The following is a 27,905-nucleotide window of genomic DNA, read 5'->3' as shown; positions in this document are numbered from 1 at the left end:
CAGCCATCACTAGGTCCTCAAGCTGGACATAGTGTATACGCCCATCACTAGGTAAACAGACAAATACACTGTGATCCGTCCATACTGTGGATGATAGGCCAACCACTGACTCTCTATAATGTCAATGCTCTTTCTCAAAGGGGCACAGTGCCAAGCAAACCCAGATGCTTACTGCTTTCCCCTGCGTGTGAAGTTCTGGGAAAGGACAGCTCTCTGTGCTGACAGAAGGCAGAGCAGTGGGGGAGTGGGGCTGCCCAGGGGAACCTGGCAGGGTAGGGGGTCATGCTTTGTTATCTTCCTGAGATCCACGAACACTGACAGAGCTCACCTCAAGGCCCGTGGGCTCACGCAGCCCAGGTGGGATGTAAGTCCCCACTCATGAGTCAGGAAGTGGCTCCTTTCCAGCCCTGCTTGACTTGTGGGTCAACAAAGAAAGGCAGCCATGGCTGGCGACAGGTGGAAATCTAGACCTGGGGTCACAGCTGGGAGTACTTGGGTTTGGTCAGCATCAGGAGGAGCTGGAGCTTGTTCTCCTTAGAACCTATGGAAGCCCTGGGGAATCCCAGACACTCCCAGAGACTCCCAGAGACTTTCATAGGCTCCACTGCGCTTCAGGCCAACAGAGCTGGAAGGAGACATTTATGCTGCTATGTTACCAGGTCTGTAATCAGCAGCGCAGAGAACAGCCCAAGACACACCATTCATAGCTGACACGCCTCAGGCGTTCCCAGCCCTGCCTCCTGCAGACCGGGAGCCTTGTGCATGTCGCCCAGACATCGGCTTCCATGCGAGACATATATCACCCTATAGGCTGACCTGTGGCACAGCCTGGACTAAGGATGTATTTTCTCCTACATCTCTCCTCTCTTGGACTAATTTACACTCTCCCAGCAAACCTGCTGGCCCTGAACCAGGAGATGGCATGTCTGGAAAGGTTCCTACACACGACAGACAAAGACAATACAGAGAGAGAGCCCGATGAAGGACATGTCACAACTACCTGGTTCAGAGTTCTCCTGGGGCCCAGCCAGAAACCTGCCTCAACAGGACCTTCTTAGATGGCAGAAGGGAGGCAGGTGGGGACAGGGTTGGCCCTGATGCAGTCTTCATCCAATACACCACACACACACACACACACACACACACACACACACTCACATATACATGCTCACACATGCACATATACACTCATGCATACACGCGTACACACATAAACACACACATATATACACACTCACACTCATACACACACTCATGTTCACACACACATACAAACATACATATGCACATACACACCACACATGTACACACACACTCACATACACACAGAACACATCCAGAAAAGTTTTACCTCCTATAGACTCTACCGTGGTTTCTTCCTCCGTTTCTTCTGTTCTAGAATCTTCCGTGGTGCTGCCTCCAGCCAGGGGCGGGGAAGTGACAGGGGGTGGCTGGGGGAGCCTGGGTGCTAGCGATATATCCTGCAAGAGGAGAACCAGGAAACCTGGCTGTGTTATTCAGAAGCACAACTATCCCGTGCATGTATGAGCCGGCAGTTCCGTCTGGCTTTGGGGTTTACAGCTTATGAAATGGGTTGCTTGACAGGGTTTTGAGGAAGATGAGGAAAGCATCACTCTAGTTGAGATGAATCACCAGGACTTCTGGCAGAGCTATCTGCTGAAGGTTTTCATCAGCCTGGAGGCTGGGTCCTACACCTCAATAGTCCTTAATTCCTAAAACTTGGCATCGCCAGAGGACCAGAGGACCAGGGACAAAGAGCCTTTCCGGGTCTAGTACAGATACTCCCTGTGGCTGGAGAACATCAGAGATGCTTAAAGTAGGGTCCTCGGGTATCACAGTAGGGTGTACAGAGCAGGTGTGCTCTCAAGGAGGGTCATGACAGAGACTTCTCCCTGGGCCGCCCCCCCCCCCCAAGCACTGGCCCAGCACTGACTTCTTATTGTTCTAATGGAGGCTGTTGGTCTACCCTGCAGATCCTCTGCCTTGTGCCAGTTTCAAACTCACCCAGGGGACCTGGTGGCACACAGCAGCATGACCTATATTCCTGATGACTTCTTATCGGTAACAGAGAGGTCCAGGTAGATGGGCCCTGGGGAGTATCTAGGCTGGGGTAGTGTTGGGGCTTGAACAAGGACTCCTCCAGACACTCTTGAGGCCACTGTCACACCACAGACATCACAGACCAGGGTGGGCATGGGACACCAGAGGTCTGCAGCTTTCACCCTTTGAAGGGATTGGCTAGGCCCTTCTGGGAACCCCTCACACAGTCCCTGCCTGTGACTGCAGGGTCAAGCTCCTGGCTGGAGTGAGCAGGTTACGAGGATGGATGACATGAGTGCCCAAGCTAGTTATTAGCTGGTCTACAGACAAGACGATACCGATGTGACATGGCACTCATAGGCACATCTGTGCTTCCAGCATCTGTCATGCCCAGGGCACCGTGTATAGAAGCAGAGTTTTGCAAATCTAATCCACATCTATGAGGAGAAGAGTTTATGACCATCAAGGGACACAGAATGTAGTCCCAGATTTCCAGATGACTATGTTCCCTATCCCTAAAATTTGCCTGTCTGCCCAGTCCACAAGTTAAGGGGGCCTCAGCACCTCTTCTAGACGTGGTGGCCATCCTTAGGCTACTTAACATCCTGCAGTCTTCTTGGCCCTAACACCCAAGGTCCACCTTAAAGACAGGCTCTTCGTACTAGATGCTGGGGGCCCAGAGGGGCCCGGGGGTTCACTCAAACATCCTTTTCCTATCTAGAGTGCCTCTGTGTTCTTGGGACCCTGGACTGGAAAAAGCATGCAATGAAATTCCCTGCAATGTCACTTGTCTGGTCCTCATGTTAGACACAAACCAGTTATGGTCCCATACCAGCCAAGAGCATCAACAAAATGCTGAGTCACCTCTGATGAGAAAGCTCTCTTTAGAGGAGAATTTCTGGCTCAGGACAAGAGGCAGCAGAGCCAGAGGGGGGACACAAGATCAACCTCAGACTGGTGCCTCCCTGCATGACGCAGGACTGCTGGGATGTCATACACACTTACACACGCTATGCACAGACCATATTTCCCCTCCCCTGCCTGAACAAAGAGATGGCCTCACCACCTACAGGCACTCACCTCCTCCCTGTGTGGCTTGCTGCTTTCTTCAAAGCCACTTCCAAAGTCTCCAGATGCCTGCAGGGCGTGAGAGAAGTGAGGAAGAAGTCAGGACCAGAGGTCCCATGACAGGATAGCAACTGGACAGCAAATAAGACTCCTCCTAGGTCGAAATCAGTCAGACTTGCTGCTCGGGCAAGCCCAGTTGTAGACCAGAAGGTTGTAGATCAGGCTTGTGCACTCTTGCTCTGTGACGTGACTGCCCTGTCCTTGCCATCCATAGGGGACAGGTAAGGGAGGTAGGAAGCTGCCCTAAGCAGCCCCAGTCCAGGCTGACACTGAAGAAGCATACGTGGAGCATACATACGTCACAATAGTGTCCCCCACCCATCATCTGCCTGGACAGGCTGCTTTCACGCTCTCCCTCCCTACAGCCTCCAGGAGCTCTTTGGAAGCCAGGGGCCAGCCCTTCCTCTTGCCAAGGTGGATAACTTAATATAAACCCAAAGGAGAAATACTACCTGGGCCCATAGAACCCATAGTGACATCTCGATGTCAAGGTGGCCCAGGAAGAATGGACTTGCAGACACCCAGCACGAGCAGCATGTGTCATGCCCACTGGATGGCATGCTCATGAGTGAACGTTACCCATGCACTAGAGACTGGCACTAGACAGAAGCCAATCACATCTCTGATTTTTCTCCTGGAAAAGGTAATAGCTGTTGTAGAATATTATTTTAAGATGTGTGACATTTGTTTATACTACAGAATGTTTGTTTAATGATGCAAAGATGTGTTACATTCTTTATATAGCATTTGTTTAACTCTGTGAAGCTGGGATTCTTCACCTGTCTAAAACACCTGATGGTCTAATAAAACGCTCAACGGTCAATAGCGAGGCAGGAGCAAAGATAGGCGGGCTGGCAGGCAGAGAGGATAAATAGAAGGAGAAATTAAGGGGGACGAGAAGGAGAAGCAAGAGAACAAGGTGAGGACACTAGGGGCCAGTCACCCAGCCACCCAGGCACCCAGGCACCCAGGCACCCAGTCACCCAGCCAGTCACCCAGCCACCCAGTCACCCAGCCAGTCACCCAGCCACCCAGTCACCCACCCAGTCACCCAGCCAGTCACTCAGCCAGTCACCCAGTCACTCAGCCAGTCACCCAGTCACCCAGCCAGTCACCCAGCCAGTCACCCAGCCAGTCACCCAGTCACCCAGTCACCCAGCCAGTCACCCAGCCACCCAGTCACCCAGCCAGTCACCCAGCCAGCCAGTCACCCAGCCACCCAGTCACCCAGCCAGTCACCCAGCCAGTCACCCAGTCACTCAGCCACCCAGTCACCCAGCCACTCAGCCACCCAGTCACCCAGCCACCCACCCAGTCACCCAGTTAGCCATGGAGTAAGAGTGAAAGGAAGATTACAGAAGAAAAGGAAAAAGCCCAGAGGCAAAAGGTAGATGGGATACTTTAAGAAAATCTGGCTAGAAATAAGTCAAGCTAAGGCCAGCCATTTATAAGCAATAATAAACCTCCATGTGTAATTTATTTGGGAGCTGGGTGGTGGGCCCCCAAAAGAGCCAAGAGGGTAAAAGACAAACAACATTTTGGCATTCCAACATAGAGCCAGGCTCTGCCCAAGAGGAACTGGTGACTGGGGTATTGTCATGTGCTATCTCCAGTGGGACATCCCCCCAATCCTGTCCTCTGGCAACAGTAGATTGTTTTCCTGATGATATTATACACATGCACACAGAAAACAGGGACACACAGAGATACAGTGCATATAGATCACACATGAAAGATGCCCAGCACACCGAAAATAAACATAACCAGCAACACGCAGAGAGACACACAGACTACTCGGCTCACATACCGCACATATAATAGCCGAGCTGTGCAGAGAGACAACACACAATATAAAGATAACAGCAGACAAAAAAACAAAGGCACATACACAGCAAGCAGAAAAAAAATACAAAGACCAGATGTACCCTACAAAAGACACACAGTACATCAAGAGCTACACACAATCACACAACAGACAGACATACCCTCCCATAAACACACATCCCACATAGCATCTAAACATACACACAACCAAGCACGTATGCACTTTCCACAGTGTGACCTGTCCATCACACGGTGTCGCTGTGGCTTGGTCTCTGACATTTACATTTTCCAGGTTGTCCGAAATGGCAAGTTAAGGCGAGGAGTGATGTCTGAACAACACATAGGTTCCTGGTACCCTACTGGCATCTTTTGGCTTTTCCCAGCATATCACTTTGGGACCCTTGCTCACAGGGGGAAGATACCCTCCCCCCCCCCAAGACACTCACCCTGTCTTCATCATCATCATCTTCATCCAAGCAGTGCACAGGGCTCACCCGGGGGTTCTGTCGTATCTTCAGCTCTGAGATCTTCCCCTGGAGGGAGGCAGAAGGTCATTAGTTTGAAAATGAAATGTTGCTCAATGGATCAGGTGTTGGGCCCCTCAGTTGCCAGCTGGTGGCACTGTTTGGGAAGGTGGTGGAATCTTAAGGAGGTGGAGGATCACAGAATTGGGTTACTGGGAGACAGACTTGACACTTTCCAGCCCTACTCTGCTTCCTGGCTGCAATGTGGCCAGCTGCCTCAGTCTTGCTCCCCCTCACGGTCACAGACACCTCTCAAACTGCAAAGCCAAAATAAATACTTGCCTTCTTTTCTTAAGTGGTTCCTGGTCAGATATTCGGTTACAAAAACAGGGAGAGAGAGTAAGACCCTGGAACCCTGGAGGCAGGTGCTCGGGCAGAGCCTCTGACTCGTGCTGGCTCGCAGCCTAGCCTGATGCTACCAGGGAAGCTCCCTTTTGTCAGGAGCAGACTCATTCAACAGCTTTCAAGTTGTGGCAGTTTCTGGGCCAAGACAAGGGAGGCCGTGAGGATCAGATGCACCCAGCAATGAACATCTCACACTTCCTGCCTAGATCGCTGGCTCTTACCCAGGCTCCGGGGTGTCTGTCTGAGGGAGCTCACACGCACTTTCCCCGTATTTATGTTCTTACTTTGATTGTACTCCATTACACTAATTTCAGTTTACTAAATAGAGACAGCACTTCCTCATTTCCAAAGAGATTTTCTAGACTCCTGTCACAGCCAGAACTGAGTGGATGGGGGCGGGCAGACTTCCATGTGGCCCAATGGGGAGAGTCTCCCTCTGGCTGTTCAGTCGGCTTGCATGAACAATACATATCAACACTAAGGGAAGGCTGTGACTGTCCTAACAAAACTTGACATGGAGACACTGAAATCTGGATTCCATACCCAGTTTCACACATCACAAAATAACTTGATTCTTCCAGCCACTTGAAAATGTAGCCATCACCCTAGCTTGGGAGCCTTGAGGGAGTCAGTGATGGCTGGCCCATGCTGCAAGAAACAGGGCTTGACCTCGCAGGACCAACATTGTGACAGGGGGGACTCCATGCCCTTTATCCCATGTGCTATGGTGGTCTGAGATTTGGGAGGCCTCTAGGTCAGGGGAAAAACAGAACTGACATCTGTACCCCCTAAAAAGATCAGAGGAGCAGCATTAGACCTGCAGGTGAAGAATGATCTGCCTGTATTTGGGTCCAAGGGGATTCTGGGAGTTCTACCAAACTAGTAACATCAGGACAACATATAAGTAAGTACACACAGTTGTGTGAGAAGGAGCATGTGTGTGTGTGTGTGTGTGTGTGTGTGTGTGTGTGTGTAAGGGTGGATATCACCCACGCCCAGGAGCCCTGCACCAGTCAGTCACAGTCACATTCACTGGAAGGGAGATGCACACTTCCTGTCAGCCAGCTTTTGGGGTCAACACAGCATCTGGGGACAGAATGAACATCTTCAGAAGCCTGCTCAGAGCTGCAGCCGGTGCCTTGGTGACAGTGGAGAGCTCCCAGGGTCAGGAGGAATTGGGCTTAAACACTAGAAAACTGCTTCCTAAGGGCAGAGCTGGCCAGGGGCGTTTCGCGTGGTCTCAGCAAGAGACACAGCGTTCCACACAGACGGGCTCACTGCTGTGGACGGGCCACACTCTCTGCCGAGGCTGTGGGTGCCTGCGTCTGGAAAAGGCCTCCAGAGGGCAGAAAAGACTTGTGTCTGCGCTGAGTTCAGCTCTGTATCCTGCCCTTGTGACTCCTCCACCCCCGCCTGGAGTTCTCCCAATGGCTAATGGGGACGATGTCAGTTGTACAAAAACCATAAGACCCACTGCAAATATTGAATGGACTTGGACCCAGAAGTTATGCAATCTGGACCTTGGGAAACAGGGGACTGTGAACATTTAGAGACGAGTGCCACGTGAAACTCTTCCTGCCACGCCGACCGGCAGTGCTTCAGCCATGGGGAAGTCACTCAGAACAGATCCCCGTCAGCAGGGGGCACAGCGCCGTCTTGGCTCACCTGGGCCTGCCATGGCAGAAGCAGTGTCTCAGCTAGCAGAGGTCAGAGGCTGAAGCCATGAAGTGGGGCCACCTGCTAGTGTGGTCTCATGGGCTGCATCCTCGTTTCCCCATGGCCTTCAGGGTGGCCTCTTTGCCCCACCCTTTTCCCCTCAGCCCATCTTCCCCTCCCTCCCTCCCTTTCTGACCTCCCATGGCCAGTTCCTGCTGCGGTGTGACCCAGCGTGCTGCCTGCTCTGCTTGCTAATGCCTGACATCCATCCCTGCTGCCCTCACACTCATTGCCCCACGTGGCTTCACGGGCCTCCGGCGTCAGGTCTCCGCTCCCGTGACCAGGTCCCGACAGGCCACGTCATCACAGCCAGCCTCCTTTGGTCTCTTACAATGCCCAGGAAGAAAATGGCGTACAAGCTGTGGCACTGTACCCACCACAGGCTACTTGAGATGCAAGAGGGGTCCGTGGAGCTTTATTTACCAGAACACTGAGCAGGAGCCAGTGGGACAGACTGCTGAGAAGCACGGGGAGAGACAGACTGAGAGTGGACCCATGAGGGCTCTGTCCTCAATCAGGAGCGGAACTGCTGGGGTCAGATTCTGCCCTCTGCTGCCTGCTCCAGCTCCCATACAGGAAGGCCTGTTCTGACATCACACACTTGAGGGCTGGGGCCACCTCTCAGCACCAGCACACGCATCCATGACTCTGATGATGGAGCCACAGCTGCACCCTGAGGAAAATTCATTGCCTCAAGTCTAGATGAAGGAAATGAAAATTGACCTTGAGATGCCCAGCTGAATGAAAACACTAGGAAAGCTGTACTTTGTGGGGTCTCTCCTGGGGTCAGAGGCACCAGGGGTTGCGGGGGGGGGGGGGGGGGCGTTGCTGGAGGTGGAAGAGAAACACAAAAGGAACCTTAAGCCAAGGTATGGACCTCATAAAGACAACACAGGGCTGAGCTGGGCTCCATGGGAAATACTGGCCCAGCATGTGGGAGGTCCTGGGTTTAGTCCTCCCTAGCACCCACACTAGGAAAGAAAGACAAAAGAAAGTCAAGAGAATAAGAAGTAGAGGCACCTCTGACAGGCAAAAATAGTCGAGAAGAATTATAACTACAAGTCATACAACATAACCAACAGAACACCTGCACTGAACACAGCCGGAAGCCACGCTTTGAGGGAACTGGTAACCAGAATGACGCTCACGACCAAACTCAAATGGATAGACAGGAAGACAATGACATCAAACTGTGAGGACCACCACCCAGCAAGGACCAGGTCTAGGTAGCTGTAGGCACAGCCCGGCTCTCCCTGGTAGTGCGTGGATGCAGGTAGGGCAGAGATGACTCAGAGGAAGCCTAGCTCCCCATCCCACTGGATTCCCTGCCAGAGCACTGGCTCTTCAGTTCCCTGGCTCCCTGACTCCCAGAGCTTTGGTCATGTCATGAGTCATATGATACAGTGACTCCTCCCCCAAAGGCCACAGCACCAAGTCTGCAAATCCAACTATCTCCTTTTCTGCCACCAGCACATCTCCCTCGCTCCAGCCGGCATCCTTTAAACGGAAAGGATCCTGAGACCTAGCGTACAGCAGCAAGCAGGGTCAGACTGCTGAGGTCAGCGGGGGAGGCGTCTATGGTCTGCAATGACCAGCACAGTTCCCTGAATGCTCTCTGATTCTCTCCTTCAAACAACAAAGAGTTTTCATATCCAAGGTTGTGGGTTTTTCTCTCCAGACCCAAAATTAACCAAACAAACTCCTTAAATGCCCCAATGGTGTTTTTTTAAGTGAACAGACAAATGGCAGGCTGGGAATAAGATGTGTGTATACACAGCCAGAGCTAAGTTTCTTTTAGATATGGAGAGCTGGATAAATCAATTAGGAATGGCTGAATTCTCCCACCAAAATCCAAAGGGCGGGGGGAGAAGCTCACGTTCACAAACACACTGAGAAATGAAAATGAAAACGATACAGCGTGTCTACATATCCAACTGGCAAACCTTTTTCACACAGCCCGGCAAGACCCAGGCAGTGATGAGGCCACCTCTCTCAGGGTGGCTGTGCCCCTCCATCAGCACCACCGAGTCTCACGTACCCTACTTCTCACCAGCTCTGCCGGGGAAGTCAGAGACAGACAGAACCTCTGAGGTCTGCCACCCCCTTGGGAAATGGTGGCAATAGCACAGCACAGATGTCTCACTCTGGAAACACTGATGCTCAGCTTTCTGGGAATCGCATTTGAAGAGCAGAAGGAAAACACACAGGGGCCCAGTTTGGTGCCAAAGTCCCGGTAGCTCTTGAACTCCGTGGGTTAAAAGTTCCTGCCAGAGGCAGAAGGTCAGCTTTCAGAGCTGTGGACACAGGACTTAGAACAACTTACAACAGCAGGCCCTTGTCTGGGTCATAATTGACTGTCTGTCCCTGGGGACATGTCCTTCCTTGCACACACAGGGACCCCTGTCTGGGTTGGGCAGGGGCGTCCAGCTGCTGATGGCTGGCGTACTGGATTCAGGAGCCATGAGTCAGTGCCAGCTGAGGGTCCCCACGCACTGGTTCTCAAGAGGCTGGGCTCCCAGCTGGGATCTCAGGAAGAGTGCCCTCCTACGAGAAACGTAGGACCCAGAAGGGACAAACGCAGGGACATGGAAAGAGTCACGGACCTCTCACTGTCACCCAGTGGGCCCGGAGCGAGTCGCAGTCTTCATTAAAATAATAAACATCCCGGAGCAGCTGACCTAAGCAGGTCTGTTGTGTGACGTCCCAGTCCCCATTCCCAGCAGGGTACTCCCTCGACTGTGCAGATAAAGGAAGACCCTCTGGGTGACTGCCTTTAATGAGTCATTTTGGTCATTAGTTTTGAGAGAGGGTCTTAAATGAGCCTGGAACTCCAGAGCATTCTCCTTCTGGCTCCCTGGTGGGTTAGGTGTACGGCCCCAAGCCTGTTTCTTCCACAAGATGCCTGAGCACTTGTTTTCCAGGTGAAGTAGCTGAGCCCCGACTAAGCCCTACACTCTCCTAGACTAAGCTTGCTGTCTCCAGCTCACCCCAGGCCCTGGCTCATATCTGGCGCATACTCAGGATGGGAGCCCGAGAAGAAACGGCCTCCAGCAGCCATTTTGTGGGTCCTGGGGTCTCAAAGAACTCAGAAAAGCCCAGTGGGGCATCCAGGGTATCAAACAAAGAACAAAAGTTGGAACAGAAGCCACTGCAGCCACAAGTGGGAAAGCCACAAGTGTGGGCGTCCAGGCTGCAGCATCAACTGGAGGAACTTGCTTTCCCTGGTCCCCCGGCCCCCTCCTCCCCTGGCTCAGCACACAGCAGGGCAGCATAGGTTACCTGGAACTTGTCAGGGTCAGCTGCTCCAGCCTGACCCACGAAGAGGCCAGAGTCGTGCTCCAGTTCCAGGCCTTGCGGGGACCGAGCAAACGGCACCTTCTGGAACTCTTCGCAGTCTATGTAGAGAGCCACAGAGCGGCCATCCACGCTGAGCGCGAAGTGTGTCCACTGGCCAACAAACGCAGGCAGGTGGAAGCTGGCGCCCGTGCGGGTCTGGCTAGCACCGTGTTCCGTGTAGAGCAGTGAGATGTTCTGGTAGCCATCTTGCACCCCCGAGAGCTTCACGCCCAGCGAGACCACTGTCTGCGCAGCGTCTGTGATGGCAAACAGCACCCCTGCGGCCTTTGTGGCCGGCTGAATATGAAACAGGATTGAAAAGTCACGGAAGAAGAGTCTAGGGAAGTGGTGCTGGGCCACCTGGCCACCACTGGAGTCTGGTCCAAAGACGTAGGCTGGCCCGACGTCGGGGTCTTCGATCTGTTGGATCTGCGGGGGCAGAGGGTCCCCGAGGAGCTGTGGCAGCCCCACCTCCTCAGCGATGGTCTCTGCAAAGAGAAAGACATCCAGTGGGGTGGCTGCACGGGAACAGACTCAGTCACAGTGGCACCCTAGGAGACACAGACCACGAAACCACCTTTATCCAGGTCTGCGTGGCCGTCTCTTTGTGTCTCTCCCTGTTTTCATGGACTTCCGGGCCAAAGCAAATATCCCAAGAAGGAAGTGAGGGGATGGGGCATGGAGTCCCCCCACTCTGACTCTATAGGAGGACAGACACAGAGTAAGACCTCTCTACGGCAAAGAAAGAGGAGGCAACACAAGGTAACTCCTGTCTGAAGCTCCACCTGGTCTGGGAGTCAGCTAGAGACAAATCGAACCTGGGAGACTCAAATGGCCAGGCTCCAAAGTCAGCTTTCCCTGGCTTTCTCTCGTCATTATGGTTTCTAGGTTAGCATCAAATTCTCACTCTGGTTCCCCACACGCCTGTTCCTCAGGAGCTCTTCCGTGGCCATTTCTGCTCCCTGAAGCTTAAGACCACACTACGGTGCAGAAGGCTGTCTGACAGCTGGCAGTGCCAGCCCAGTACAGACTCTCCCGGATCTAAAACTCTTCTAAAGTGCCCCGGGGTGGCCAGTGATCCATTTCACTTACAGACTTCACTCCTGGCACCATTTTGAGTTGGGCACAGATGTATGAGCTCTTCTCGTCTTTAGGCCAGGCCACCAGGGCCACTCAACACACTCAAGCAGTCCAGCATTACAAAGCCTGGAGGAGGCACTTGGGCAAGGAGAAGATTCACGGTCAAGAGCTCTCCTAGGAAGGAAAGGCTGGAGGCAGGCAGTATGTGCCTCATTGGTAGTATGTGAGTGTGTAAGGATAATATGCCTCAGATCAGGCTGTGGGGCTAGAATAACAAGGTCCCTACAGAGTAAGAGATGGGAAATACTGAACTCCCAACTTCACAGGGCAAATGGAGTCACCAAGCCCCTCAAAACCAGAAGACAAGAGTCACCATAGAGCGCATCCCTTAGGGGACAAAAGAACAGCTTTGTGTGCCGAGGGGGCATCCTGAACTGCTGCAAGGGTGGCCATAAGTCACATGCTCATCCTGTCACATGCTCTTAAGCCCTGAGTGCTGACCAGACATGGTGCTGGCCAGGAGCAGAGGGGACACAGCTTGGTGGGGGCACGACTTGCAAGAGCTGAGTGTCTGCAGCCTTCAAGATGAGAGCAGAGAAGGGTGGTGGGCTAGCCTTGGGAGCTCAGTGATCTGTCACAATCATAGCTGCTACAGTGTTTGCTTCTCACCAGAAATGCTGGGACCCAGAGTCCACACTTGAAATTCTGTAGCCAAGTCATGCATGCTGCCTGAGTGCTGGAGATGAAGCCGTTCTGCCCCTCCTTCTAAGACAGCAAAAATCCCTGGCGCCCCACTAGCCCAGCACACAGGACTCTACAGCTGCTGGCTTTCTGGGCTGGAAGGCACCAGTGTGTGCCAGGATGACCCCTGGGTCCTTAGAGACCTACAACCAGCTCTTCCCAAGCCCTTCCCTTTCCTTTCTATGAAATTCTTTTCTGCTCTGCTGGGAGTAGATGCCAAATGCCAGGGCAGTAAGATCACTGGCTCTGCTCCCTGGTTACAGGATCGTAGTGGGGGAAGGGCCTGGCTGCCTAGGCCAGGAAGCTCGTTTGTGGTTAAGGAGCAAGGCCTGTGCCATGCTCTGAGGGCTCAGAGGCCTTCTGGAGGACGGTGGTCCCTTTGCAAGCTGAGACTCCTCCAGCCACCCGTCTGACCTCAGATCCAGGAATGGGGGTCCTACCTGGTTAAGTCCACCTCCCCTGAAGTAAGCAGATACAGTTCTGAAAGGGCGGTATTTAAACATGGACACCCTTGAGCTACATGTGAAACCAATTACAGCCAGCATCCCTGTAGCACAAATAATAAAAACCCAGAGACAGATATTGGGGTTCAAGTTGAAGATCAGAAAAGCCAAGCGGCCAGCCACTGGCTCTTACCTCCACTTCAGACCGAAATGAGCGAGCCTGCCTCCACAAATCCTCAGATTGAGACTGAGCATGAGACCAGTCTCCTGGCATCTTATATTCTGCTCTAGCACTAGGATTAAAGGTGTGCACCACCACTGTCCGGCCTCTATGGCTAACTAGTGTGGCTGCTGAGGTTAAAGGTGTATGCCACCACTGTCTGGCCTGTATAGCTGACTAGTGTGGCTGTTTTGCATGCTGATCTTCAGGCAAGCTTTATTTATTTATTTATTTAGGTTTTGGCTTTTTATTTATTTATTTATTTTGCTAGTGAATATATTTTTGGAAGCAGAGATTCTTAGAAATATTGGTTTCATGGGGATTTTGGGCATGTGATGAAATTCACACTCTTCTCTATGTACAAAGGAAATTTATGCTTAAATACAATGCTCAAAATAGAAGAAAAATAAGTTTGTTTATACATACACACATACTTTTCCAACTCACTTTGTAAGAACAATTGTTTCCTAATTACTATTTCAATTTTTGAGGTAGCAGTGAACATAAATATCCTTTGAACTATTTATAAAACATTCATAACATATTAAAACACAAATAATGTACCACTATACATCCCCCCCACAAGAGCAGTCAAGACCTGGCTCTCGAGGGACCAGTAGGGAGAATATCTGGTACTCCCACCTGACTGGACCAGGCTCCTGGTGGTACAGGAGCCCATGCCAGCCTCCCTCCCGGGACAACAGCCAGTCCATTTCCCAGTGCGACTTTCCAGACCCTTGACTTTACGGCATCTTCACTGCCAACCTCAGCAGCAGGGCCTAGTTCTAGAACATGAGGGCAGACGGCATAGCCCTTAGGCAAACATGATGAGAAAAAGACCCTTCACTGGGACCGTGGCAGGCTGGATCATCAGCACCAGGACAAGAGTGCATCTCTAAGCAGGTGACACTCCCTCCCTCATCAAGGATCCTGGCCAATCCAGTCTGCCCGCCCTGGAGAACGGCCTCCAGCTAAGCCAGTAGCCCATGGGCTGCTCAGGGGTCCTTGACTCCTCCAATTCAATGAAGCAGATCTGTCTCTCTATATGTGCCGGGCTTCTGACAGCCAGGGCCCCCCAGCTCGCCAACTGGCTCTCCAAGGGATGCAGCCTGGGTACAGACTGTGCATCCACCCCTGGGCTGATCATTCACTTCCTCGCATATGCTCTGGGGCTGCTGTGTATAGGACTCAGGCTATGGCAGCCTGTCCCTAGTCTCTCTGGGCTCCCAACCATGTAAAACCCAGACTGCAACAGTCCTGCCCCAAATCACCTAGGCCTGGGTCCCGGCTGAGCATCCTGTGCTCCTAGAGTCCAGGGACAAACATTTTCCTTGAGTCAGAGGGAATCGTGGCAGTCCTTCCCTGCTTCTAAATTTTGTGGTCTATTCAGACACAAACATACAGTTGCTGTGTGGGGACTTGGGATGGACGGTAACATCTGTGCTGGACTCAGCCTGGGTACCCAATGGTCACCTAGTAGACAGCGGCAGAATCCAGAGGTACAAGTCCAGCAAGTAGTCCAGTGATGTGGGATGCCCCTCTGTATGCTGTAAATGTTTTATCACTATTGGTTAATAAAGAAGCTGATTGGGCCTATGGCAGGGCAGAATAGAGCCAGGAGGGAAATCCCAGAGAGAGAGGGGGAGAAAGAAGGTAGAGTCTGAGAGATGCCAGCAGCGGCCGGGGGAAACAAGACGTGAGGTAACAAGCCATGAGCATTGTAGTAAAGTATACAATAATAGAAATGGGTTAATTGAAGTTGTAAGAGCTAGTTAATAATAAACCTGAGCTAATTGGCCAAACAGTTTGTAATTAATATTAAGCCTCAGAGTGGTTATTCAAAAACCAGTGGGTGGGAGAGAAACCTCCAGAAACATTCCAGCCTGCGACTGTCTACACTGCTGTGGGGAAAGGCTCAAGAGAGTTATCTGAACTACGCAGCCAGCATGGAGAGTTTTATTACATCCACCCAGGCCACTGAGCTGTAGGCGATGAGCTGCACTAGATTCATTGTGGAATGAGGCCTTAGGGGCTAATTTTGTGAAGCCTTGAATGCAGCCGTTTGAAGAGATATTCAGAGTCCTTGTGGAATTGAGAAACTATAACCAAGCCAGAGCAGGGAAAAGGCAAAAGCTGGGGGGAAAGGAAATACCATCATCAATAAAAAGCATAAATGAGAGGGTGGTTTGGGTTCAGGTGGGCCAGCAACCTGAATATACTGTAAATTCTCAGGTGGAAGACAGACGTGAGTTAGGCCAAAAGTGTCCAGGTAAACACAGACAACGGCACAGCGAAGAAACGTCTGGCAAAAATTGCACAGGAGGCCTGAGGGGAAAGAAGCAGACAACAGGGACAAGGCAAGCATTGCAAGCACACCGCCTAGAACAGGGTCAGGTTGAAGCCGACCTTGTCTGGGAACTGCCCACATGGGTACACATGAATCTGTACAATGCAACTCATGACTGTTAACTCCAGTTCCAGGGGATCCTGAGCCCTTTTCTGGCTTCTGCAGGCACCAGGTATATAAATAGTACACATATATACATGTACCAAAACACACACATAAAATAAAAACAAATTAATTATTTTTTTAAAATCACCTAAACAGAGAGTAGAGCAGGAAATGAGGAACAGAAGTATTAGCACAAAGCAGCATTATCAACAGCAGTGAAATCCTCAAGAGCAGCAATTACAATAAATGTTAAACAGATTGAGTGTCAATCTAAAGAGAAGAGATTTGGGCCAGTGAAAGTAAAAGTGTCTGCTATTGATCCCAGGAACCCACACGGTGGAAAGATAAGGAAGAACTTCTTATCTCTGTGGGCGTGCACAGGGCACTGCCAGCCACAGTGGCACCTAGGCTCCTCTCCGGTGCAGATGTAACATGTCCAAGACAGACACATGTCAGGCCACTAAAAGCCTCAGCATATATAACATATACTCTCCAACCACTTTGAGATCAAGTTAGACATTAAAAACAAATAAAGCTGGAATACTTACGAATTTGTGAAGTTAGACTTCACACCCTTAAACAGCCATTTTAGGATACAAGAATCGAGAAAGACACGAAAAAAATATGTAGAAACGATAAAAATTAGAATGCTGTACACACACACACACATACCAACAAACAACAACAACAACAAAACCCAAAAAACCTGGTGGGGCAATTTTTTTTTTAAAAAATCATTGAAAGGGGAAATATGTGGTTACAAACATTTTATTAACAGACAGTGGTCACAGATGAACAACCCACTGTGCATACAGAATTAAAAAAAAGAAAAAAAGGAAAAACCAAAACAACAACAAACCTATACCAGAGCAAACAGAAGGGGAAAAATTAGGGAGAACAAAAAGCAAAGAACGGGAACACATCTGAGGGAAATCAATGGAACCAAAGCCAGTTCTTTGGAAAGATCAACAAAACCCATGGACCTTGTGAAGCAGACCCAGAAAAGAAAGTGACTCGTGGCGAAGGTCAGGAGAGTGAGGCCATCACTAACTGTGGGTGGAACAGGCTGTGAGAGACCATGGCAAAACCAAAACGAAGGGGGCAAATTCCTAGACATACAAAAGCTACCAGACTGAGCCATGAGGAAACTCAATGTTTGGACAGACCCACAGCTAGGCAGCAGACTGGAAGAATAATTTTTAAAAATCTCCAACAAAAGCCCTGCCTGGGCCCAAGGGTGTTGCTTTTGAGAAGTCTGTAAAACATTCAAAGAAATAACATCAATTCTTCTAAACTTATCCCAAAATACTGATGAGAGAAAACTTTCTATCTCATTCTATGAGATGGGTATTACTCCAATTCCATAGCCAGGTAAAGATGCTAAGAACAAGAAAAAAATCTACAGGCCAGTAATCCCAATGAAGAGTGTCTCAAAAATTCTCAACAAAATTACCAGCACGTTTTTCGGTATGTTGAAAGACCCGTGCATGCAGGTTAAGTGCGTGTATTCCTGGGATGCAGGGGTAGTCTGCACATAAAATCCATCAGTTCAATCATGCTGCATGCAGATGCAGGACAAGCACTGGGCAAGCTGCAGCACCGTTCCCCGATGAAAACACTAGAGACCGCCGCATCAGATGAGCCACACGTGTAAGCTGGGTGATGGAGCTCCAAGTTGGTAGAGCACTTGCCTAGAATGCATGGGGCCTTAGCTTCAACTCCCAAGTGGACATGGTAGTACATCCCTAAAATTGCAGAATTCCTCAGGTGAGCACTGGAGAACAGGAACTCAAAGTCATCCTTGGCTACGTGGTAAATTTGAGGCCAGCCTGAGCTACATGAGTCCCAGACTCAAAAAGATAGAAACCTTGTCTATAGGAAGCAGGAGCAAGGCAAGCTATCTTCTTAGCCATTGTTCAAGCTTTGTGCATGGTGTGATGTGTGTGTGTATATGGTGCGTGTGTGTGTGAGAAAGAGGGAGAAGAGGAGGAGGAGGAGGAGGAGGATGAAGAGGAGGAGGAGGAGGAGGAGGAGGAGGAGGAGGAGGAGGAGGAACAGCAAAGGCGGGGCAGGTTGGAAAGGAAGAAGTTGTCAGTAAAACCTTGAATATCAAGCACCCAAAGACTCTACAAGCTTCTTAGGATTATAAGCGGTCTGTGCAGAAATGAAACCACTCTAAAGAGACCCTTGTGTTTCTCAATATGTCAGACTGTTGAAACAAAAGGTCCCAAAGAAATGGGAATTTTCCCCCAGGAATTCCACACCGGGAGAAGGAAAGGCACCTGCCAAAGGGGGAATTTGTCTCCTGGAAAGAGATTTTACAAGATCCTCACATCTTGTCGGACCACCTTCCAGGATGAGATAGAAGCCCAGCATCCATCCCAGAGGGACCAGTGATTGGAAGGACCACATCTTGACTGGGGCTGCTTAGATGTGTACTTCCTTGGCTCTCTGTTAAACTTTGATCTCGCATCAGGACCTGAAGACAGACTTATGAGGTCTGCTGGATCTCCTCCTCCTCCTTCTTCCCAATGTGGCCGCTGAATAAATCTCCTTTTTATGCTTTCCATTTTTAATTTGGCTCTTTTAATTGCTTTTTGAGGATGGGTGACCAGACCTGAATTGGGGCACAGGCTGTGACTTTCAACTTTGATAACAGAACAAAGGGACGAGTAGGACACCCCTGCTAACAGAGAAATCACTGTGTTCATCCACAGCAACAAGCCGTCTGAAAATTCCACAACATAGTAACACCAAACAGAATAAAATGCTTAGGACCTGACTTAGCCAAGAAGGGGAAAGTCTTGTGCAGTGAAAACCACAAAAGATTGCCGAAAGACATTAAAGGCAGATAAATGAAACACCGCCCCCGCTCACGGTTCTGCTGGAGCAAACCAAGACTAAGCAACTCATACATAACAGAAACAAATTTCTCACGGCAATGGGCACCAGGCCAAGGCATTTTAAGACCTAGCCTGTGTTTCCAAGATGGCTCCACCTCACTGTGTCCTCAGGAGGGGACAAAAGGCTGTGTCCTTGCACACACAAAGTAAAGAACAGAGGGTAGGTAGTACACACACACCCTCTCCTTTCACGGGGGTGTTAAGCTCATTTAGGAGCCCAGAGCCCATAGTCACCTCTCCATGGCCACACCCCTCAGCAGCATCAGATTCTGGAGAGACATATTCAAACCACAGTCGGTGTAAAAGCCATCTGAGGTGACCTATATATTCTAAGCAATCCTTATCAAAATCCCAGTGATAGTTTTGGTTTTTGGCACCATTGGGGACTGAACCCAGGATGTTGCCCATGTGGGGAAATGCTCTACCACAAAACTATAGCCTCAGGCTTTCCAATGATAGCTTTTACAAAACATGAAAAACCCATCTTGAAACTCAAAACTGAAAAACCCAAATCTCAAGGATAGAGGAGGGGGGCTCGCTTGTTCATCCCGCCCGCCTGGCTAACTTAGACCTGAAATAATTACACAGAAACTGTCTAAATTAAATCATTGTTTGGCCATAAACTCTAGCTTCTTATTGGCTAACTCTTACATCTTAATTTAACCCATCTCCATTAATCTGTGCATCACCATGAGGTCGTGGCCTACCAGCAAAGTTTCAGCATGTCTATCTCTGGTGGTGGCCCCATGGCATCCCTCTGACTCTGCCTTCTTCCTCCTAAGTTCTGCCCTGCTATAGGTCCAAAGCAGTTTATTTATTCATTAACCAATAAAAGCAACACATATACAGAAGGACCTCCCACACCAACGCACTCTTAACAAGAGTAAAGTTGGTGGACTCACAATCTCTGGTTTTAAAACTTCCTCCAAACTACAGTCACCAACACTGTCTCTCCGGCATAAGACAGATATGTGAACCCAGTGTAGTGTTGCATATCTGTGATATCCTGTAACCATCACCAGAAAGGCCAAGCAGGGTCTCCTAAGCTATACTAGACTCTTCCTCAAGAAAAAAGACAGACAAACCCACAGCCCAATGAGATAGTATCAGCACCCAGAAATCACAAATACGACTAGATGATTATTTGCTCCAAAGCTATAGGCTTTAGTGTTGGCAGGTCCTCCTCACACTATGACAGTTTAAGCTTACATTCACACACACACACACACACACACACACACACACACATATACACACACACACATACACACACACACACACACACACACATGTACACAACACACAGTTGGTTTTCAAATGGATGGAAAGCTATTCTCAATCCCAAAGCCCATACCTTTTCTACCATCAGGGCTGCACCCACCTAGCCAATGCCCACAGCATCCTGGCTGTATAGCATCCTGGCTGTGTAGCATCCTGACTGTATAGCATCCTGGCTGTGTAGCATCCTGGCTGTATAGCATCCTCACTGTGTAGCATCCTGGCTGTGTACCATCCTGGCTGTATAGCATCCTCACTGTACAGCATCCTGGCTGTATAGCATCCTGACTGTATAGCATCCTGGCTGTATACCATCCTGTCTGTATGGCTTACACATGCTGCAGCTTACACATAGCAGCCTGGAGCCTCCAGACTGGATAAAAAGGAAAAGGCAACTTGAGCTCTCTGCTTCACTGATGGTGGTCTAACTCCTGCTGCCTCTCCCTCCTGTTGCCACACTTCCCCTGCCAGGTAAACTGTACCCTCAAATCGTGAGCCTAAATAGACTCTTCCTCCCCTGAGGTGCTTCTGACAGGTGTATTGCCCTAGCAACGTGAGTGGTAACTAGTGTAACATTTGATACCCAGCATGCAGGAGAGCATTTCAGACTTGACAACAGAGGAAGCCGAGTCAAAACAGAGCCAAGGACTAGAACACACATTCTCCCCAAAGGCAGATACATGGATAGCAGGGCTTGGGAGGGTTTAGTGTTTAAGAGAGACGGAGTTCCAGCTTGGGGATATGGGCGCTCTGGAGATGGGTGGCTGGTGGTGATAGCACTCTCCTCTATATGGAGCAGTGATCATGCAGTGTGCTTTATGCTGAGTACATTTTATCATCATAAAAAGATGTGAAAGCAGTGACTTCCCCGAGGCAGGAGGATAGACGGATTATCTGCCAATGGAAAGGATGGTATCAAGGAGCCAGTCTTTGGGCTCACTTGGAGACTCTGCTGGCTCCTGAGGTGAGGCGTGCAGAGGCCACGCTCCCATTCCTCCTCAAGTATCTTCTGCCAAAGCTGGCCAAGGCCAGAATCACGACACACACTGTCCCCACCTGCCTGAGCTGCTGCAGTGGGACCAGGCCCTCTGGGCTGGATCCCATCTCAGCTGTCCCCATCGGGAAGCAAGTGTTGTGGTCTGAATGAAAAATGTCCCTCAAAGGCTCCTGTGTTAAGGCATGGCCCCCACATTGTGCTGCTTCGGGGAGGTGACTAGGTCATGAAGGGAGTCACTTCTTGTGGTTGGTTAATCCAGGAATGGGCGGTTAAAGATAGAACCCGGAAGAAAGGTTTGTGGCGGTCTGTCTCTGAAGGCCACTCTGTCCCTGGTCCCTTGCTTTTACTGTTCCTAGATAGAGTGAGCAGTTTTGTTTTGCCATGCCCTTGATTGGGCCTCACCACAAACCATAAGTAATGCAGCCAGACACATACGGGCCATGAGCCAAAGCAACTCTTTCTTCCCTTAAGCTTTTAACAGGTAAACGCCACGGTGGCAGAAAGCCGCCACCATAGGTAAGCCCTGTAGACAAAGACGCCAACACCTCCATGTTGACAGCAGGAGAAAGAGATGACCCACAGACTGGAAGTCTGTCAGCCAAACAGCACAGGAGGAAAGGAATTCACACAGCTCAATATAAAAGCAAGCGACTGGACTTTAAAATGAACAAAAGACCCAGGCAGACACTTCTCCAAGAAGACCCGAGAGGTCTACACTTGCTCCAGGTCACAGGTCACCAGAGCCACAGACGAAATCCACAACAGAATGCCACCACACAACTGTTAGCAAGAAGCAACAGGTGGTGGAGAGAAAGGAGGAACCCTTTCCATTGCTGCCGGGAGTGGAATCTAGGTCAGTCACCAGGGGAGACGTGGAGAGGCTCGCTCACACACACACACACACACACACACACACACACACACACAATAGAGCCACTGTGATCTCCAGCATCCAAAGGGACTGAGGCCAGGCTGTGGAAGACACACCCATATCCCAGTTTTACTGCAGCCCTCGGTAGTCACAGCAACCATGACACAGAACCCACAGGGGTGTTCATGGACATGAGAAAGAGAAGGTGCTGTGCTCACACACAACACTGAACATGAAGGAATCCCATCCTGTGTCAACACAGAGACACCCGGTGAGCACTGTGCTAAATGAAACAATCGGGTCACAGAACAAACACCATGTAACTTTCCAGGTGGACTCTCACCACCTAAAGACGTTGAACCCAAGTGTGGCTTTCCGGCTGGTGGAGGTGTAGAAACAGGGAGACATTAGTCCAAGGCAAAGGAGCTCCAGTCTGGCAGTTGGGCAAGTTCTGCAGACCTGGTGTGCAATGGGTGACTACAGAGGGCGGTATATACCATGTGCAAAGACTTAGAGAGGGCTGGTGTGTGGTTCAGAGACCCTGCCTGACATGTGGGAGGCCCTAGGTTCAATCCCCAGTAACACACACACACACACACACACACACACACACACACACACACACACCTGCTCAGAGAGAACGGATTTTAAATGTAACCCTGGAAGATGATGGATATGCCAAATAACTCGGTGGTCACTGTTTCATATCTGCATATGAAGCCCTTGCACTGCACACTTTAATCCTTGGATGTTTATCAGGTCCAGGAGGTTCTCCAGGTTCCTGCCCTTCTATGGCTGCAGCTCACCTAGGCCCTAAGCCTGGAGAGCCCCAAGCTGCACAAGGATCTGGGAGGAAGCACCATACACAGAGTATTTATCTGCAGGTTGCTAGGAGTGAGAGATAAGCATTCAGGTATTTTTCCACGGAGGGGTCTTGTCTCCTTGGATCAAAGTTAAACAGAAACCCGAGTTAACTGAAGCGTCCTAAAGACCAGCAGCCTTTCGAAGACTCACATTTGATTAAGGAGCCAGATAAAAGTCTAGGTGAGAATAGCTGGGAGCCCGTAGGGTCCTGGGTGGAAGGAGCACCTGGGGCATCTGCGAACTTCCAGAGTGATGAACCCCACATAGCCCCCACAGCATACTCCCACCACTTTCCAAATGCTCCACGACCCGCCAGCATGGTCCACGAAGACCAGAGGTTCAGTCACACTGGGTGATTCTTAGTTGCACCTAGTATGTCTGCAAGCCTGTTGCAAGTGCAGGATTTGAACCCCCACCCCCAGACCTTGCTTTCTCCCAAGAGCTTTTCAGGCTCCCTGGGAAATTATACCTGTCTCTGTTGTCATTCATAGGGTAGACACGGAGGGGTGAGAATGAGGTCAAATGCCTGGTTCCATGTAGCCCCTGACTCAAGTTCTGCATCATTCCCAGACCCCACTCAGTCAAAGGGTTTCCTGGAGGTGGCAGCGGACCCAACAGTAGCCCTATTCATAGGCGGCTGGAGGTCAGTACTAGTGGAAGCAGGGGCGAGGACCCTGGGTACTATACTCCTGCACATCCCTCATTCTCTCCCTGTATACACCCAAAGGACAAGCTGATATACCTAGGACCCTTCCCAGAGACCCAGCTGCATGCTGACCAGCAGATCTAGCCATGTGGAAGAGCTCCCGTGGGGTGACCCTAACTCCCAGCTATCACCTCACATACCAGCTGAATGCTGTCATGTTTCCGCTGATACCCTCCTGGTCTCCTTCGGGGGTCAGAGGAAAAGACGTGGGTGTGGAGCTACAAGCTTGGCTAGACAAGCGAGCACAGAGGCCCCAGGATGCTAGACAGAGCCAGGTGTGCAAGGCGAGGTGTGTAGACGCAGACGGCTAGGCCTGTTGCACCAGGCGTATATAGGTAGGTAGTTAGGTATTTTTCCATAATACACCTTGTCTCTTCAGATCAAAGTTAAACAGAAACTCAAGTTAACTGACGTCAGGTGTGTAAGTCCAGGCACAGGGGGGTGCTGAAGTGTGAGTACAAGGCCAGGTGTGCAAGGCCAGGGGCTTAGAGTGAGCAGAGGGTCAGGCTATACCCACTGGCCTGGGTGAGGGGAATGGGGCAGGGCCCACATTATAGTGGGAAAGCCCCACCATGGATCTGGTCAAACCCTGAGGAGGAAGTGCATGCTCCCTGGCAGGAACTCATTATTCCCAATCCCCGTGCCCCCTGGTGTAGTCAAGGACTGTCCCTGCCCCAGCACCTCCCACTCTACAAGCTCACAGCTGCCACTAAGGGGTTAGAGAAACACCATAGGGGAGGGGTGAAATCTTCGTCCTCATCTTTCTTTCTGGTGTCCTTTTCCATGCTGGGGTAGGAGTGATCAGCCTGCCACAGAGGCCCGGCAGGAGTGGGGCTCCTCTGGAGTGAAGGAGCCCGGGAAAGAGAGGCTAATAGGCCAGAGGAGGTAAGGACTCTCCTACTCTGAACCCTGAGTTTCCATGGACGTCTCCCCCACCCACCTTGCCTGGAAAGGGGCCTTTGCTCAATGAGGCTTGGCACCCAGATGTGGCCTACAGGGATGGGGAGCATGAGTGCTGATGGACCAGTCCCCAGGACCTTGCTAGGGATGCAGCCCAAAATGTCCAGATGTTTAGCCCCTGGCTGACCAGGCAGCCGCAGTTAAAGACATCAGTGTCCCATGACGCTCCACTGTAAGGACCTCATGTGCCAGCTCTGGCCCTGCACCTGATGTGGCTGAGCCCTCACCCAAAGGAGGTGTGGCCTTCCTTCCAGCACCTAACAGGACCTATGCCTTTATAGCCTCTGGCTGCCCCTGAAGCAGACACATGGCCAGGCCCTCCTAACCCTGGCTAGCAGCCCACATGATTCCCCATCATCTTGCGTGGCCCCAACAGAAGATGAGGTAGGTTGTTCTCCTGTCAAGACACATCCCCGTGGAGCTGACCGTGCAGGATGGGCTCTGCCAGCTGTGGCCAGGTGCAGGCCTCCGCCGGGAGGTGGCCCGAGCCAGTCCACGTTCAGCTATTTCAAGGATGGAATGTGTGTGGGATTCATTGTGACACCAGCCCCACCCTCTCAGGTCCAGCTGTGGCCCCTAATGAAGCCTTGAGCATCCCCTGGGCTTCTGCACAGCCCAGGTCTTTCCTGGAGCAAGACCACACATCCAGCTCCTCTGCCTGTAGCCTGTCATTCACCCTCTGAATGCATCTTCTCAGCCAGAGTCCTGTTCATCCTCTGGGAAGCGACCCCAGGGCTATAGGCTCAGATTTTACCCAGCTGTGTCACAATAAGTCCCCCCCACACCTGTTCCTCCACTGCAGTTCCTCGTGTGCCTCTTTCCTGGGAATGAGTACTATCTATCTAGGGCTTGACCTTGCCCTACCTGTAGCCCCTTACTTGCTATACCAGGCTCTGAGCCAGCAACTTGTCAGGAACCATCCAAGTTCATCCTGCTGGCATCCAACAAGATGATTCCCAGCAGAGTCCCAGGGAACCCTCGTGGCTGCATGCCTACAAACTGACAGCAGACACCCCTTTGAGCCCAGCATAGCCTCCCAGCTCCTGAGCACATTGGCTAGAGGGCAAGGCCGCTTCCCCTCCCGCAGAGGACAGATGTCATGCCCTGCAAGCTGGCCAAGGCCTCCCAATGCAAACAGTAGCTGGAGAGTCAGGAGCACAGCTTGGGAGCACTATCTAGAGGCCTGGTCCCTGACCAGACACAAAAGGAAGCTACCTGGGACCTGGTCCAACTGTCCCTGCCCTGCCTTGATCCTGGGACTATCTGAAGAATGGCCCCCTCCTCTTTCCTACCCATCACATAGCATTGTATTGCAGAGCTTCAGATCTTGGCTTGGCAGAAGCACGTGGATTGTATAGGAGGCCAAGGCCTATGGTCCTCCTTGTGTGGCTAGCATTTTTCAGCCCTTTGCCTAGGCTGGCTGGGGCTACAGGGAGAGCTTCAGACAGCGTGACTCAGAGGCTAGGAACAAGGACGGAGCAGCTGGAATTCAGTAGGAGTCAAAGCTCCTCCACCACACTATGCTTGGGTTCTCCATTTCCAGCCTGTGACCGAGGCAGCACCTGGCTAACTCTGCGAGGACTGTCTCTCTGTCTCAGGTGATGACCTGTCTGTCACACTTGCTGCAGACATAGAACCTGTGGTCATAGCCACCCCCAGACCCCAGGCTCCTCCCCTTCACAGAACCCCATACTCCAGCACCTCTCCAGTGCCATCACCAGGCTCGGTGAGGCAGGGTGGGGATCCTATGTCAAGCTTTTCATCAGCCCTGGCTGAGCTCTCTTGACAAAGCCAAAAGGAAAGGGGAGGACGGTGGCCACTTGGTTACCTGCAGCTGGCCCAATGAACACACAGTACCCATCCTCCTGAGAAGGGAGCGAGGCACATTTGACAGGCAGCCTGCCCTCATCTAGGTGCTTCCAGCATCCATCCTCCAGGACCTCACAGAACTGACGGCAAGGTGGCAGGGCAGGTGGTGGGCCTGGGCCACACGAGGGAGCCAGCAGCAGACAGAAGAACCAGGCAAGGAAGGGATGGCAGTTTGTCTGGAGGAGGTGCCCCCATGCCTGTGCAGTGGCCTCCACCTCCTCACTGTTTTTGTGGTCTAGATGATTAGGCAGCCAGAAGTGTCCAATACCTAAGTGGCTGCAGATGGTCAAAGTGGGTGGCAGAGGCAGGCATCGGCTGGTAGAGGTCAGAGAGCCAGTTCCCAGCACTGCAGAGTCATTGGAAAGCTCAGAACCTGAAGAGGTAGCCACGTGGGAAACCCAAGCACCAGGGAGCCCAGGTAAAGCTGCTACTGGAGAGAGCTGGGCTGAGGGGTCAGAGGAAGGGACAGAAAGTAAACTGTGCACACTCAGAGAAGCCGTCACCAGGGGACCCGTCACCAGGGGAAGCAGAAGAGGTATGTGCCCGTGGATGTCAGAGTGGACATCAGAGTGCCGGTGCTGCTGGCTGGGCCTGGATGCCACAGGCAAGAGTCTGTTCCCCTCCAGATGCTGGGGCTGCCTTGGGGGCTTCTGGCTCCCCCAGGGAGGAGCCCTGATTCGTGTAGGAGAGAGAAAAGCTCTACCTGGGGGTGCTGATGGCCCTGGGGGTCTTCTCAGTGGCGCCTGGAGGCTGTTCAGGGAGGGAGGTGGCTGGGTGGGCACAGCCAGGGTGCCGACCTTGGTTGTCTGAACATCTGGAGAACTTGGAACGCCTCCGCTTTGCCAGAGAGTGGTCTCACCCTCCTGGGGGGTGCTGGAGAACTCGGTAGGAGTGAGGAGGACCGTAGGGATCGTGGAAGCCGAGGTTTCTGTCCCAGCAGAGTTCTCAGTAGCCGTGTCCTTATCCCACAGCTGAACGAAGCTCCGGATGCCCTGGGCCACATTCAGAATCTTGGCTCCAACGCCGGCAACATTCTCCTCCTTCATGTCTGGGCCTGCGGCAGAGGCCGTCGGGGGAATGGGGAGGGCAGGAGCTGTAGGGGTCCCATTCTGGCCAGCTTCCCGATCCTCCAGGGGTAGCCTGGGGTCGGCAGGAGTCGTCTGCTGATCTGTAAGGCCATCCTGGGGGACCACGTGCGTGGTGGGGCTCCCTGTGGACTGCACAGGTGAACTGATCTGGGGCTTGGAGACCGGATCGTCGGTCTTGGTGGGCCACAGCCACACCAGAGGCCTGAGGGAATTCAAGGGATTCAGGGGATTGTTGTCAGGCCTGGCAGGCTCAGGGCAGCAGGAGAGCAGCAACAGCAGCAGCCAGAGGCGTCTGCTGGGGTCGGGAGCCATCAGAGCAGTACAAGCCTCTGAGCTGGGGCGGCTCCTGTGGTCCTGGAGGTGGGGCCTGCCAGGTCCCCACCCTCCCCCACGCATGCTTCCCAGTCTCACTCCTCTGCCACTTCCCTCTGGCAGAAGGGAAGGAACCCAGCCTGAGAATCAAGGTGACCCACCAACTGGTACCTTCAGATTCCATTTA

General features: G+C 51.6%; 1 protein-coding gene across 4 annotated transcripts in view; it reads right to left on the bottom strand.

The window, feature by feature from the left end:
* The window catches only part of Col18a1 (collagen type XVIII alpha 1 chain), a 107,767-nt gene that overhangs the window by 28,825 nt on the left and 51,037 nt on the right, over positions 1–27,905 (bottom strand). For 2 of the 4 annotated variants that reach the window (XM_041634385.1, XM_041634386.1), the window contains exons 1-5: positions 26,278–27,872; positions 10,878–11,422; positions 5,460–5,546; positions 3,142–3,198; positions 1,352–1,481 (exon numbers count right to left, since the gene is read on the bottom strand). In XM_041634385.1, coding sequence (XP_041490319.1) covers positions 1,352–1,481; positions 3,142–3,198; positions 5,460–5,546; positions 10,878–11,422; positions 26,278–27,802 — 2,344 coding nt within the window. In that variant the 5' untranslated portion in view covers positions 27,803–27,872. Of the gene's footprint in view, positions 1–1,351; positions 1,482–3,141; positions 3,199–5,459; positions 5,547–10,877; positions 11,423–26,277; positions 27,873–27,905 lie in introns of those variants that run through there. The other 2 variants (XM_041634387.1, XM_041634388.1) reach the window with 2 other exon arrangements.

This window comes from Microtus oregoni, unplaced genomic scaffold (assembly GCF_018167655.1).
Source record: "Microtus oregoni isolate MIOR12 unplaced genomic scaffold, Mior012 000046F_ref0000063, whole genome shotgun sequence".
Taxonomy (NCBI): Eukaryota; Metazoa; Chordata; class Mammalia; order Rodentia; family Cricetidae; genus Microtus; species Microtus oregoni.
This window is presented reverse-complemented; position numbering and strand designations above follow the sequence as displayed.